The sequence below is a fragment of the Phaenicophaeus curvirostris genome, chromosome 10 (assembly GCF_032191515.1).
Source record: "Phaenicophaeus curvirostris isolate KB17595 chromosome 10, BPBGC_Pcur_1.0, whole genome shotgun sequence".
NCBI lineage: Eukaryota > Metazoa > Chordata > Aves > Cuculiformes > Cuculidae > Phaenicophaeus > Phaenicophaeus curvirostris.
In genome coordinates, this window is record NC_091401.1 from 14,892,079 (window position 1) to 14,906,445 (window position 14,367).

At 41.3% G+C, this 14,367-nt stretch overlaps 1 protein-coding gene across 7 annotated transcripts in view; it reads left to right on the top strand.

Annotated features, from left to right (window-relative positions):
• Positions 1-14,367, top strand: part of LOC138724681 (glypican-5-like) — a 480,713-nt gene that overhangs the window by 277,226 nt on the left and 189,120 nt on the right. Inside the window, exon 8 of one of the 7 annotated variants that reach the window (XM_069864874.1) lies at positions 7,055-7,174. The exons of the other annotated variants lie outside the window; for them this stretch is intronic. Coding sequence (XP_069720975.1) covers positions 7,055-7,159 — 105 coding nt within the window. The 3' untranslated portion in view covers positions 7,160-7,174. Of the gene's footprint in view, positions 1-7,054; positions 7,175-14,367 lie in introns of those variants that run through there. 7 annotated transcript variants of the gene reach the window in all.

Below are 14,367 nucleotides of genomic sequence, written 5' to 3' on the forward strand. Positions count from 1 at the left end.
AACTTATACGTTAGCCAGAAGTAACTGGGTATCAGGAGAAGGGTAGAGCATGAGCCCCACATGTGTGAAACAGGCCATATGCTTGTGTGGGTGTAGATGAGTGTGTGGAATTCATTCTTCATGGAAGATTCCAGTAAGACAAAAGTGCAATTTATGGAGGATGCAGTTTGGGAGTGTGGTACTCCACTGCAAACCCAGAATTCAGGTAAATTTCAGCATTCCCCGCCCCCCCCCAAGCTATTTCTCAGCATCCCACTGGTCCAGTTGTGTCAACCATTCACAGAGGCTGATAATACACATTTAGTCAAGCTGAAATCTCAGGGGAAAGTGCAGCACATGGGAGATTTAGCAAATTCACACTTAGTCCCCTGGCTTCTGCCTTGGACAGATTAAACCCTTGGCAGTCATAGCCACAGTACATGACAGTTATATTTCTGCAGTTAAGTCTCACAAATTTCTTCCACCATTTTGTAAGCCCTGTAAGGGATGTGGGAGAAGGCAGTGTTAGTTAAGTTAGGGGAAGTTGACATTGATTTCTTAAAGAATATGAAATGCTGACAATTCAAACACACCGTATTTTTACTTCCCAGTCCAGAACCAAAGAGAAAATAGTAATATTAGCCATGGAGACATGATTCTGAGGAACAGTTTTGTTTGTCTTGTTCCTCCCAGTCCTTCTCTGACCCCAAAATATCCTTTAGCACCTGCAAGTCCACAGTGCTTGGTGGTACTTCAGTCTTTTATTTTGGGATGCTTTTCATTAATGTGGCTTTACACAAAGCTTTAGATGTGACAGAAATCAAATTCAATATCTACAACGACTTGAACAGACTTCCATCTTATTGGCAATTTGGTAGCTTTCAGAAAGTGGTCAGTGTAATCTATGGTGTTGGCATATCTGTGTGTGCATATATGTTTGAGTATGCATATAATTTTGAGCATTACAAGTTGAAAATGGCAGAACCAAAAGCTAATTGATTCATCAGATACTTGTATGCCGGTGAAGACTTTGTCAATAGGTGTAGCTACCTGTCACTCATATTGATGTGATTTTTTTTTCTCTCTTAAAGAAGACAAGTTGATGGTCACCCACAAAATATGTCTTTCTGTCATCTACTATGCATAGTTTCAACCCAGAAGGTTCTCTTTAGCCAGCAGTGTCTCTCCCATCATGAATCCTCCAAGCCTGCTGTACTTCCAAGTTTGGTACTTTATCCTTAGAAGGTATCTTATCCCTCCCACCCTGCCCTTCACATAGAGTTTGCAATACATTTTATTTCAGATTCCAGGCAAGACAACATTCTCTTTTGAAGTTTTAGAAGTTCACTGAGTGTTTTGGATGGATGCAGCTTTCTGCAGCATGGCTCTAATCTGAGACAAAAGTCCTGGCAGTGTCTGATGGAGTTGTTCAGGTTCGTTTGTAGTCAGGCTCCCGCTGAGTATATTATTGTAGCTCTTGACTAAGGCGGTGGACAAAACTGCCCATCTGGGCTTTTGGGTTAAAGCACGACTTCCCAAGCTTAGTTTGCCAAGTTTAAACAAATCTAGATATACAAGACAGACTGTATTGTATACGGCAGTGGCAGCAGGAGGTCTTGGCTCAAAGCTGTCCTTTGCACAAATATTAGCAGGGAGCAACTTCCCTCATCTTCTCCAAAGATGAATTTGAGGGCTGGTTTTTCCTTTGTAAATACTATTTGAATTAACATACACACCACAAGTGCTCTGCACGTCCCAGTGTGAAGACCCAGCATAACTGACCTTATGGCATTTTAAGAAAAGGTAGTGGTTATCTTTAGTCTACAAGCAGGAGTTTGCATAGTTCTGTGCTCTGGGGTGCCAAGTTGCTAAACATTTTTGTGGCTTAAACTTTACCCTTGCAAAGGCTGACATTTACAAGGGTGCAGATCTGAAAAGAATTTTCTGTCCTTGGGATCTAGCTCTTGCAGGCCACTTGGGCACTTTTAGACGCACTTGTCATTCTGGATTCTTTTAATTTAAAAAAATGTAGAGGGCTACACATTAGTTCCTTGCTATTCTTTGTTGGCCTGCCCTATTCGATATTCATTATACAGTAAGATCGTACTATTTAAATTCTGGAGTGTGCAGCATCCCTTGAGCAAGATCCTTCCCAAAAGTGAGAATGGTGTGGCTAATTTTCATAGAATCACCAGGTTGGAAAAGACATCTTGTATCATCGAGTCCAACCATTCCTATCTGCCACTAAACCATGTCCATGAGCACCTCGTCTACCTGTCTCTTTAAACACCTCCAGGGATGGTGACTCAACCACCTCCCTGGGCAGCCTGTTCCAATGCCCCATGACCCTTTCTGTGAAAAATTTCTTTCTGATATCTAGTCTGAACCTCCCCAGGTATAGCTTGAGGCCATTCCCCCTTATCCTGTCCCCTGTCACTTGGAAGAAGAGGCCAGCACCACCCTCTCCACAACCTCCTTTCAGGTAGCTGTAGAGAGCAATAAAGTCTCCCCTCAGCCTCCTCTTCTCCAGGCTAAAAACCCCAGCTCCCTCAGCCACTTCTCATAAGGCCTGTTCTCCAGCTTCTTCACCAGCATCATTGCTCTTCTCTGGACACTCTCCAGAGCCTCAACATCCTTCTTGTAGTGAGGGGCCCAGAACTGAGCACAGTATTTGAGATGCGGTCCCTCCAGTGCCAAGCACAGGGGCAGAATAACCTCCCTGGGCCTGTTGGTCGTGCCATTTCTGCTACAAGCCAAGATGCCATTGGCCTTCTTGGCCACCTGGGCACACTGCTGGCTCATGTTCAGATGGCTGTCAATCAACACCCCCTGATCTTTCTCCTCTGGACAGCTAATTTTGCATGGTACCTTTCAAATCATTATTTTCTTTGAAGACGAAGGTTCCCTCCTATCTCTCCTCAGACAGTAAGGTTCTGTCTTTCATCAAATGAATGGCTTTCAAGCTAAACAGTTGGGTGGTGGGGTTGATTTGGTTTTCATCCTCTCACCATTGCAGAAAATGTGGAATTGCAGTTGCTGTTAGATAATCGTTTTCATGTATAGCTGCTAATTCTTCATGTTCTTTTAATAACAATTGAAAAAGCTAGAAAGAGGGAAAATAATTGCAGCAGAAATAACAGGGAAAGTTCACTGGTCAAAATGCTGCTCCCTCAGCATATTCATGGATCAAAAGCTCAAGTGTTTCTTCTAGAATCTAGTGCGTAGGTCTGAGAAATCTTTGCAGCAGATGCCGAAACTGAAGCAGAGCATCGGAGAACTTCCTTTTCTGTGTTGTCAGGTTTTGTAAGCAGTCGACAAAGCCTGAGAAAGCACCAGCTGCCATTTGTCTGCTCCATGGGAATGTCATTCAAATACAAGGTGGGTCAGAAATTGCCTGCTCATCCATTAGTGAGTGAGCAGGTCAGTGAATAATGGAGATGATCCTCTTGGTAACTTTTGAACCTGTCAGTGGTTAAGTCTCAAAATAAATCAAGACCTTAGAAGTTTATGGAGAACAGATATTTGGTGAGTGAGAACCAGTTCAGTGCCTCACTGACAGAAAAGCTCCAGGATGAGCTGTGTTTTTCTATCCCAAAGTATCCGCATGAAGGGGAAGGAATGAGAAAGAGAACTCTGAGTGGCCCAGCTGCAAGAAAAGTTTCAGTCAGACCTCATGCCTCATTACATGTGAGATAATCCAGCCACAAAACACAAAGCCAAAGGGAATCAGGGTAAATTTTTGTTCCCAAAGATTGTCTCATTCATTTGTGCCTCTATGGGTTCAGTTTTGCTTCCCCTGTGGTACTCAGCTGTTTAGTGAATAAAAATGCAGATAATCTTTCCTATATTCCAGACTAGACAGTGAGAACAGTTAAACTCATCACACTCAAAATTATAAGCAAGTGAACTCTGTGCCTGTGCTTTCTGCTCTCTCTTCCAGGGGACTGTAAACTGATCTTCAGCCCAAAACATAGAAGGTTTATGCATTGACTACTTACCTGCATAACAAATGTAGTAATGAGTAAGAAATGTTAAGAGTTTCATGAAATGAAATGTTAAGAGTTTATTAAGCTTCTTTATATTTTTCAGAGCAGAATTTGAGTTCTCATGTAGTGTACAGCAGCCTAATACATGATTGTGAGACAGTTGTGTACTTAATGACTACTTACTGAAAGTTAATGTCATTTCAGAAAGGCCTTGCTGTGCTGAGAACTGCTAATTCCAAGTGTTTCCAGAAAATATAAATCAACAGCTCTGGAGGAACTTCTGTCATGATGTCACATTTATGTTTCCATGCTTTACTGTGCGTTGTTCATTTTCTCGAACAATCAGTAAGCCATAATTACTATATTGAGGGGTGATGTCACACACTTGACAGCTGTCAGTTATGTGTTGTGGTTTTTGGGCTGAATGACTGAATTATTAGTGTTCAAGATGCTTCTGAGCCTGTTTAATGTTTCATATGCAAGAGAGCTTTTGTTAGGAATCTCTCAAAGTATGGCTACTGTCTTTCACATAGGATAGCAGTGCCAGATTATTGCTATATCCACAGGAAATGTGCTTCATAAAGCCAATCCCACATTAGCTGCAGTTCCCAGCTTACAGTAAAGGAAAGCTGAGGTGTTCAGTCAGGGGAAAAAAAACAGACCAACACACCTCCCCCTGAGTCTGGGCTTGCTCTACTTACAGCTGTGAGCTGCTGCTCCAGAATGCAGGTATTGGAGCTCCATAACTTTCAGCGTAGATTTGTGCTGTCCTGAGTCACAACAACTTTGAAGAAGGCCAAGATGAGGAGAAGGTGAATGAAGCAGGCTTCAAAGTCTAATGAAACATTTTTGCCTGTTCAAAGATGATTGATTTTAAGAGTTCATGTGCCTGTTATTTGGATAGACATCTTCTTAAACACTGATTTAATGGCTTGATAATAGAAAACCATTCTTTCCGTGGGGTTTTTGTGACAGAATTTTTCACCATACAGAGCCAGAGACTGTGGTGAGGAAGGCTGCTGCTGAAGTTGTCCAAATATACAACTCTCTCATTTTTGTTCTCTAACACTCCAGTCCTCCGTGCAGTCTGGCTCCAAGTCAGCAGGGCAGCCACTGCTTCTGGGCAGGGAAGCTCTGGTTGGGGTTTGGTGGTGGGGCATAGCTGCATTCTGAGCTGGGAAGCTGTGATGGATTCTGGGGAAACCCCATTGTCATTTGGAATAAGTCAGTGCTTGCTTTCTCAGATCTCCTTAATATAGGAGTCTGTGGTAGTAGCCACATATTCTTGAAGTCAATGAAGTAACTAACAGGAGTGCACTCGGAGCTAAATTAGGAATAAGATCAGGATTCTGGTTCCAGATATCAGCTCATAAAAATGCCTCCTTTCTAAATATCTAAATATGAGATTTCAAGATATCCATTATAATTAGAGTTTCACTGGGAGCTTACATGTGCATGACATATTGCTTCATGATACAGTATATTGAAAGATTCAGAATCTACAGAACCTGCACTCTGATCCTCTCGTACCATTTTTCTGAACATACCTCTGGATATTAAAATGCTTTGGACACAGGTGCCAGAGGTCCAAACCAAATGCTGATAGTTTGAACTGCATTTGGTTTCAGAATTACATTACTTCAGATATTAGTTGTTTTTAGTCACATGAAAGTCAGAGCCACATATTTGATAAAAAGAAAGAAGGAAAAATTCAAGCCTGCTGTAATTACATTTTGGGTGTTGGTGACATTTGATAAGTTTGCCTGTTGCAGATTAATGGCAAAGGTAAAAAGTCACAGAAGAGGAGAAGAAACAGGGATAGAAAACTGCCACACAAAACGAGGCAAAAGTTTAGCCATAAAAAAGGAAGAAAATGAAGAAGCGAAAGAACCTTTTCAAGTGGGGAAAAAAGATTTGAGTTTTGATGAATGAACTGCCAAAGTATCAGGAGTTCAGTTTACTGAACAAGCCCAGGTTGGGAATGCACATAGGATCCCTTCTTTGTGTCTGAACCTCCAGCTCTCTATTAGAATTCTGTGAAAACAAGTTTCTTTATGATGTTTCAATACTTCTGTTTCTGGCAGTTGACCAGCATCAGGAAACATGAAGGGAGCAATGGTAGCATATGTTATCCATGTATGTGTTTTAGTGTACATATATACTCAGTCCTTCCAAGTTTTTCAGTTTCTTTCACATTTTTGGGGAGACTTTGGCATTCACTAGTGGAACAGGGGTCTTTTCAGGATGTGTTGATATTGAAGCCTTATAATTAAACCTGTTTCACAGAATATAGTCACTGTTCACCCTAGGAAAAGGAAATGCTCTGGAGAACTATATAGTTTTGTTAAAAAGGCGGGTTCCTTGCTTTATTTTTTGTTAGCTATTGTTTTTTTTCTCAAGCAATCGCTAGCCTTTGCCCAGAGAAGTAGCTGCCAGCTCTAGTTCCTGTGGGGGAATGGAAAGGGCCTGTGTGTAAAGGGCCTGTGTGTAAAGGGCCTGAAGTGTCTGTGCCTGCCTCCTACAAAGAGAAGAGAAGTCACATTGCAGAAACAGTGTTTTCCTACAGCTCTGTACTCTGTGGGAGAGTCGTGAGGGCAGCCTGGCTCAAGGACTGTTTTCTCCTTCTTCCTTCCATCCATTCCTCAGGACAGAGATCTATCCTAAATTAAGGTGTATAAGGCACTTTTAAGTGTATTGTACAGAAGAGGTATAAACTGGCATAAAAAGGAGGAAGAGGAAATACAAAGCCATGGTTGAAGCAGATTCACATGTTGAAGACTGTGCTGTCAGATGGTAAATATAGTTAAATGTAAATAAAGCAGACTGTCTAACTGTAATTTTGTCAATCCAGACAGAAAGTGTTGGTCTTTCCCAGTCCCCTGAGAAAGGCTGAATTGGTTCATAGCAAGACTTCTCATTACCACAACTTACGATTATTACAAAATACTCTGTAGCAGCTTGCTGAGACAGAGTTCATAACAGCCCATTCACCAGCAGTGTGATCAAATTTTTTGAGGGAATCAATATCCTTACCTTTTTTAAAAAAAATGCCCATTTATTCAGTCATGACCATCTTTCTTGGTATTCAGCTTGAGGAAGGCAGCCTCCAGGAACTGGCTAAGTCAAGTGGAAGCAAAGGATTATTACATGGCAGAGGTGGAGAAGTATTCAGAGTGGATATACAAGACAGATGAGAACTCAGTTTTAATTTCCATCTTGGAGATAGACTCCTGGTGTTTCCAAGGACAAGTCGCTTCTTCACATTATTTCTTATCCTGTAACAGTCAGATAAACAGTACCTTCCTTTGGTGTTCCTAGAGCAAGTGATCATGAAAGACCAGCTGTTGCTACAGGAGGTGCTCTGCTATCAAAGGATGTCCTGCTGATGTTGCTGGTCAGAGCACTAGCTGTCAGACTTACGAGCAGGGGCTGTAGACTCCTTGCAAGAGTCCTTCATGCCATCATTCAAAATCTCCCCACCATGTTTGTAATAGGCTGAATTTCTAACAGCCTTGCTAGTAGTGAGTGTAAACTGATGGCACCCTCAGGTCTCCTGGTAGCAAGGAACACAGGAGTGCGATGGAAGTGTAACTTCTTTGCTTCCTCTGGGATGCTGGCAACAAGGCAGTAGAGGTTTTTAAGTCTGAAACCTGAGACACGCAAAAGTGAAACCTGATATCACAGGAATATGACTGTGTCTGCTCAGTCACAATGGGATTTTTTTCTAAAATTTATCTAGAGACTCAACAGATACACATCACTTCAGTCTAACTGCAGGCTTTGGAAAAAAGGAAATCAGACAAAAAAGCTATAAGCAAGGAAAGCTTAGAGTAAATAGATAACTAAGGATCATAATTTTTCAGTTGAGTCATTTGTTGGAAATATGATTCAAGTAAAGGATAATACATTCATTTGAAAGACAGTTGCCTTTGTTTCTGTGTTAGAAAGCAATAGCAGACATTTTGATAGATGAGGAGCACTGGACTGAGAAGATGAGACGACATATGTTTTGTAGAAATCACATTTTCTTTGCCAGAATTTTGGACCTTCTTGGAAAATTCTAAGATACTTTCCTTGGAAACTGGGGATTAGAGGATTAGTTGCAGTTGCCTAATTTACATTGTGCAATGATACACTCTGGACTGTTTCAGGGAGGGAACTGTTGGTACTAATTGGTTACTGTCTCAGTATTTTGTATTCTCCTGTCTTTAAAGGGTTTCTTCTTAAGTAGTTTGAAATACAGATTTATTTAGAGAAAAATGTCCCCTGAATGTTATTCAAATTTATCAACAGTTCAAAATCCTCATCCATCTCAGAGTTTCCTCATGCTAACAATGAGTTCACCAGCAAACAAAAGGCAGAAGACATTTTTTTTTAAATGATACAAGTAGAAAGAATGCTGTGCCATGGCTATTTTATGTACTTGAAATACACTTAGCACTAGAATATATATTTAAAAGAACACACTGAGATTCCTATGTGCTGTCTGTACTAGAAAAAAAATTAAATTGAAGGGCATATGTCAACATGGGTAATGTAAAGGATAGATGGTAATAATTAATGCTTGTTACAAGAAACTTACTAAAATGAAGAACTTAAGAAAAAAACATAGAAATCATAGAATAACCAGGTTGGAAGAGACCCACCGGATCATCGAGTCCAACCATTCCTATCAAGCACTAAACCATGCCCCTCAGCACCTCGTCCACCCGTGCCTTAAACACCTCCAGGGAAGGTGAATCAACCACCTCCCTGGGCAGCCTGTTCCAGTGCCCAATGACCCTTTCTGTGGAAAATTTTTTCCTAATGTCTTGCCTAAATCTCCCCTGGCGGAGCTTGAGGCCCTTCCCTCTTGTCCTGTCCCCTGTCACTTGAGAGAAGAGGCCATCGCCCTCCTCTCTACAACCACCTTTTCAGGTAGTTATAGAGAGCAATGAGCATTGTCATCTTGTTTTTTGTTCTAGGCAAACAGGAAGTAGAAATAAATGACTGATATCTTTGAAAAGCCATTCAAATCTATTTGGTTTGTACAATGTTTGTGTATCAGGCAAAATCATCTAGAAATGCTTGGGACTGTAGATATAGATGTTAGCAAATAAAATTTATTAGCAGCAGGAAGAAGGATCTCGTTCATTATCTAGACAAAACTAAATGAAGCTTGATGATGTTAACTAAATTCATTAAGTATTATGCAGAGCCTTTTAAGTGTACTTTTGATTTACTTTTTCCAAATTAACTTTTCCTTCAATAGCTTAAGTAGCTTCAGTACCATTAATAATACACTTACAGAATGATTTGTATGTTCCAAGCACTTTACCTCAGTAAATAGTACAGTACTTACCCCAGGAATGTGAGATTGACATGTAGTGTCCAGCATTCCTTACCACTGCATCAGCTGGAATCTTTGGGAGCGGTTTGGTTTGTAGAGGAGGAGCAGGGTGTGTTCTCTCTGGAGCTGTCTCCAGAGCTTGGATGACCCAATGCATCAGAGCCTCAGACAAGTCACTTTACTTGTATTTGGACGGGACATTGGACCAATGGCTATTCCAGGGTCAGAGGTTAATTCCAGCAGACAGTCCTTTGCTCCTCTGGGAGCAGTACAGTACAGCAAAGAAATTGGTGCTCTCTCTTTCTAACTCTCTTTGGTCTTGCCAAACTAACCTGATCGCCTTCTATAACAAAGTAACTCACCTACTGGACGAGGGAAAGGCTGTGGATGTAGGCTTCCTGGACTTCAGTAGAGCCTTTGACACGGTTTCTCACAGCATTCTGCTTAGGAAACTGTCAGCCTCTGGACTGGACAGGTGCACACTCTCCTGGGTGGAAAACTGGTTGGATGGCCGGGACCAGAGAGCGGTGGTAAATGGAGTTAAGTCCAGATGGAGGCCCGTGACAAGTGGGGTTCCCCAGGGCTCAGTGCTGGGCCCAGCCCTGTTCAATGTCTTTATCAATGACCTGGAATGAAGGCGTTGAGTGCACCCTTAGCAAGTTTGCAGATGACACTAAGCTGGGTGGAAGTGTCGATCTGCTGGAGGGTTGGGAGGCTCTGCAAAGGGATCTGAACAGGCTGGACTGCTGGGCTGAGACCAATGGGATGAAATGTAACAAGGGCAAATGCTGGGTCCTGCACTTGGGGCACAACAACCCTATGCAGTGCTACAGACTAGGAGAAGTCTGGCTGGGGGTGTTGGTTGACAGCAGACTGAACATGAGCCAGCAGTGTGCTCTGGTGGCCAAGAAGGCCAATGGCATCTTGGCTTGTAGCAGAAATGGCGTGACCAGCAGGTCCAGGGAGGTTATTCTCCCTCTGTACTCAGCACTGGTGAGACCACTCCTTGAATACTGTGTTCATTTCTGGGCCCCTTACCGCAAGAAGGATGTTGAAGCTATGGAGCGTGTCCAGAGAAGACCAATGAAGCTGGTGATGGGGCTGGAGAACAAGTCTTACGAGGAGCGGCTGAGGGAGCTGGGGTTGTTTAGCCTGGAGAAGAGGAGGCTGAGGGGAGACCTCATTGCTCTCTACAACTACTTGAAAGGAAGTTGTTGAGAGGAGGGTGATGGTCTCTTCTCCCAAGTGACAGGGGACAGGACAAGAGGGAATGGTTCCAGCTCCACCAGGGGAGATTTGGGCTGGACATCAGAAAAAAAATTTTCACAGCAAGGGTCATTGGGCACTGGCAGAGGCTGCCCATGGAGGTAATTGAGTCATCTTCCCTGGAGGTGTTTAAAAATGGGTGGACGAGGTGCTGAGGGGCATGGTTTAGTGATTGGTAGGAATGGTTGGACTCGATGATCCGGTGGGTCTTTTCCAATCTAGTGATTCTGTGATTCTATGGTTCTTTTATCAAGGCTACTTTCATTTTAATTGATCCTGTATGAGGAAGCTCAGCTTTGTGAAGCTGTACCCTAGCAGAAGATCCTGCTTCACAGAAGAGTCACTGCTGAAGCTGTTACTGATTGCAGTGGTGGAAGAGCAGAGCCTGACATTTCGTACCATTTTTACATCACACACACTGCAATTGATATTACAGCATTTAGGATATTTTAGTTGACAGATTAGATTGCAGTGTAATGCAGACAAAGTAGTACTTGAATACAGTCAAATTTAACCTTCAATAACAGACCACATGAATTCATGTTGTATCCAAGAGGTTATGGTTGTGATGTACCTACTGAATAATCTCATAATCTTTATAATCTTGTGCTATTTAGTGTTGTCATTTTTCTTGTTCACAGTAGAAGCTCAGTTACTTAAGATTTAAAATAGACATAACCGTAGAAAAAGCATGAACTTATTAATTATATATATATGCATCACATCTTCACAGGCTTCAGTTGTGATTGTGTTTTATTAGGTTACCTATAAAAAGAAACCAAGACAATTCTTGTTAGAAGGAAAGCAAAGCAAAGTTGACCTGTGTGTTCTTGCTTAGGTGGTTTCTACTGGCTATGTCAAATGTGTTGATCTAAGCTAATTGCATATCCCCTTTATTAGAAAGAGAGAGAAATTATCCTTAGAAACAAGCACTCTGCTCTCTGGCCCTGAAGTTTTCTGGGTCTTCTTAGGAAGAAGGTGCTTCATTCCATTCTTTTCAGCAAAGCACTTGAATAGTCTTAATTTACATCAGTGTCCAGAGGTAGGATGTCACGTCTGCTTAAGGAGACACTGAAGTGCTTAAACACTAATTCATTGCCTGATCCAGATATCCTTATGCTGATTTCAAAGGACTTGTGTTCCTAGATCTGTTATCTAAAAAATGAAATGTAAGCCAGCTTTAAGATGGTTAGAAGAGATTGGTGGTGGAAATGACTACTGTGTAGATGGATATTTTAAGTCTAAATCATGATCAATAAAATGAAGCATGTTAACAGGGGTTTCCTCCATTGCTTAAAAATCATGATGCTAAACCCTGCTTCATCTTCTAAAGGTCCTAACAAGGCGCAAAAATTTCATAGAAGCAGACAGGTTTTCCTACATGCATTTAATGTGGTTAGAGTCTGTTACTAGTGCTTTCTAACGCATTCAGCACTTTCAGCCTTTCAGGTTGTCTGCAGATGACCTACAACAAGGTTATCTTCTGCCCAACTTGCTGAGTGGCTTAGTGACTGCTTCTTGAAAAGTTATCATCAGCAACTTTTTTTTTTAAGAAACCTTTCATGTTTCAAATAAATCATTTCCTGAAACAAGCTCTGGTATCTCTCAGGCATGCTTTCTTCATGTCAATGAGGATCAGCTGCAGTTTGCATTGCTTTGAACTCTTACTTTGATAAAATAGCATTCAGCATTTATCACTTTTCCATCAGAGTCAAGTTACTTTTTAATTTAGATTTTTAATATTACTTAAATGGTAAGATCAGTCTAAATAATGTCAATTATTCCATCTCTAAAACAGGACAGAAAATCTCCTTGCTTTTACTTCATATTGTTATGAAGTTCATTTTGTTAAAATTTGTAATAAATTTTGAACTTACAGTCACTTTAGATGTTTTCACTTGTAATCTCTGTGATGAGGAGACATAGGAATGCTACTGAAGGCCATTTTTAGTCTTTTCTACTGTCCGTAGGATCCCTCTGTCAGTAGGGGAAAGGGAGATAAATTCTGAGCCCTTTGAGTTAGATTCTGGCGCTGTCATCTCTCCATGAGGAAGGAACTGCTCTCTCCCTTCAGTGCATCAGCACTTTTGTCTTCATGAGCATCTCCTTTCTTATGTGTTTGCAATGCACCAAAACAAAGACTCCTGATTCTCACTGAGACATTTAGTATCATTAAGTATTTACCTATTTTAAACTTGTAGAAGCTGTATCAGTTGTGATATATTGCAGAACCACAGAAATGTTTAGTTTGGAAAAGACCTTTAAGATCATTGAGTCCACTCATTTCTGGAGTGCCAACTCCACCACTAAACCATGTCCCTAAGCACTACATGTGCAAATCTCTTAAATACCTCCAGGGATGGGGGCTCCACCACTTTCCTGGACAGCCTCTGCCAGTACTTGACAACACTTTTGCTGAAGAAATTTTTTCCTAATATCCAATCTGAACCTCCCCTCATGCACCTTGAGGCCATTCCCTATTGTCCTATCATTTGTTACTTGGGAGAAGACACCAACACCTGCCTCACCATAACCTCCTTTCAGGTAGTTGTAGAGAACGATAAAGTCTCCCCTCAGCCTTCTTCAGACTAAACAATTGCAGTTCCCTCAGCTGCTCCTCATAACACTTGTTCTACAGACCCTTCCCCATTGCCCTTCTCTAGACACACTCCAGCCCCTCAATGTCTTTCCTGTAGTGAGAGAACCAAAACTCAACACAGGATTTGAGATGCAGCCTTACCAGCACTGAGTAGGGGGAAAGGTCCCTTCCCTGCTCCTGCTGCCCATGCAATTTCTCATATAAAAATATTAAGACAAAGAGGAATAAACCTTTTTTTTTGTGCAAATAAAGGCATATACAATGCACATATGAAATAAAAGACCAACATAATGACTAGACAAGAGGTGTATCAGAGAAAAAAACAGGATATACGTGCTTTATTTAAGTTGTCAGTGCAGATGTTGGATTGTTTTTTGAAGGTCTCAAAATCTTGTGAAATTTATTTGGTTTTTTGTAACGTGTACTGCTAGAACATATTCAGTTTGCCACTGGCTTCTTTGTGGATAGGATTTCAACCAGAGCAGACAGGTTTTTGTCTTGCAAATTCTGGACTCAAATGTTTGTAAACATAACCAAAAGTTCACCTAATAGGTTCATTGCAGTCCCAACGGGACTTCTATTCCCATCATTGAGCTTCCATACAAGCTCACGGAACTGCCAGCATTATCTAAAGGGGAACTGGTGTGGAGGTGCATTGGCAGAGCACTGGGGGAAAGCTTACACAGTACCTGCCACGTGTTATATTTAGATGCAGCTCTTGATATTAATTCTTGAGATTTAGGAGCTCAAATAGGTGAAAACTTTAAAAAAATTAATAACTCAGTTTGTGGGAACAGGCTTTAATAACTTTCTCATGATTCTAGATTGGAATTAGGAAGTATTCACTTTGGTGGCTGAATTACTGCAACGTGTCAGAAATGCCCCCTCTGCTTTACTTTCTCTATCATGATTCCATTGCTGAATTGTCAAGCAGTTTCTTCCCTCCTAGGGAAAAAAAATAATTGAACACCAATTAATTTGTCTAATTTACATGAAAAGGTGCAGAAGATGTCTTTTTTTCCATAATTAACTATATTTTGCAATTCATTAAAATTCTGCAGCCCTTCACATAATGGAGCCTTATTCACTCCACAGGAGATAAGTGCTTAATTCCAAAAGGGGCAGACGGAAAAGGCAGAAAGAAAGTGGAGGAGAGCAAGCTTAGCATTCTATATGTTAGTAATGCATATTCATGAGGGAAAACAAAG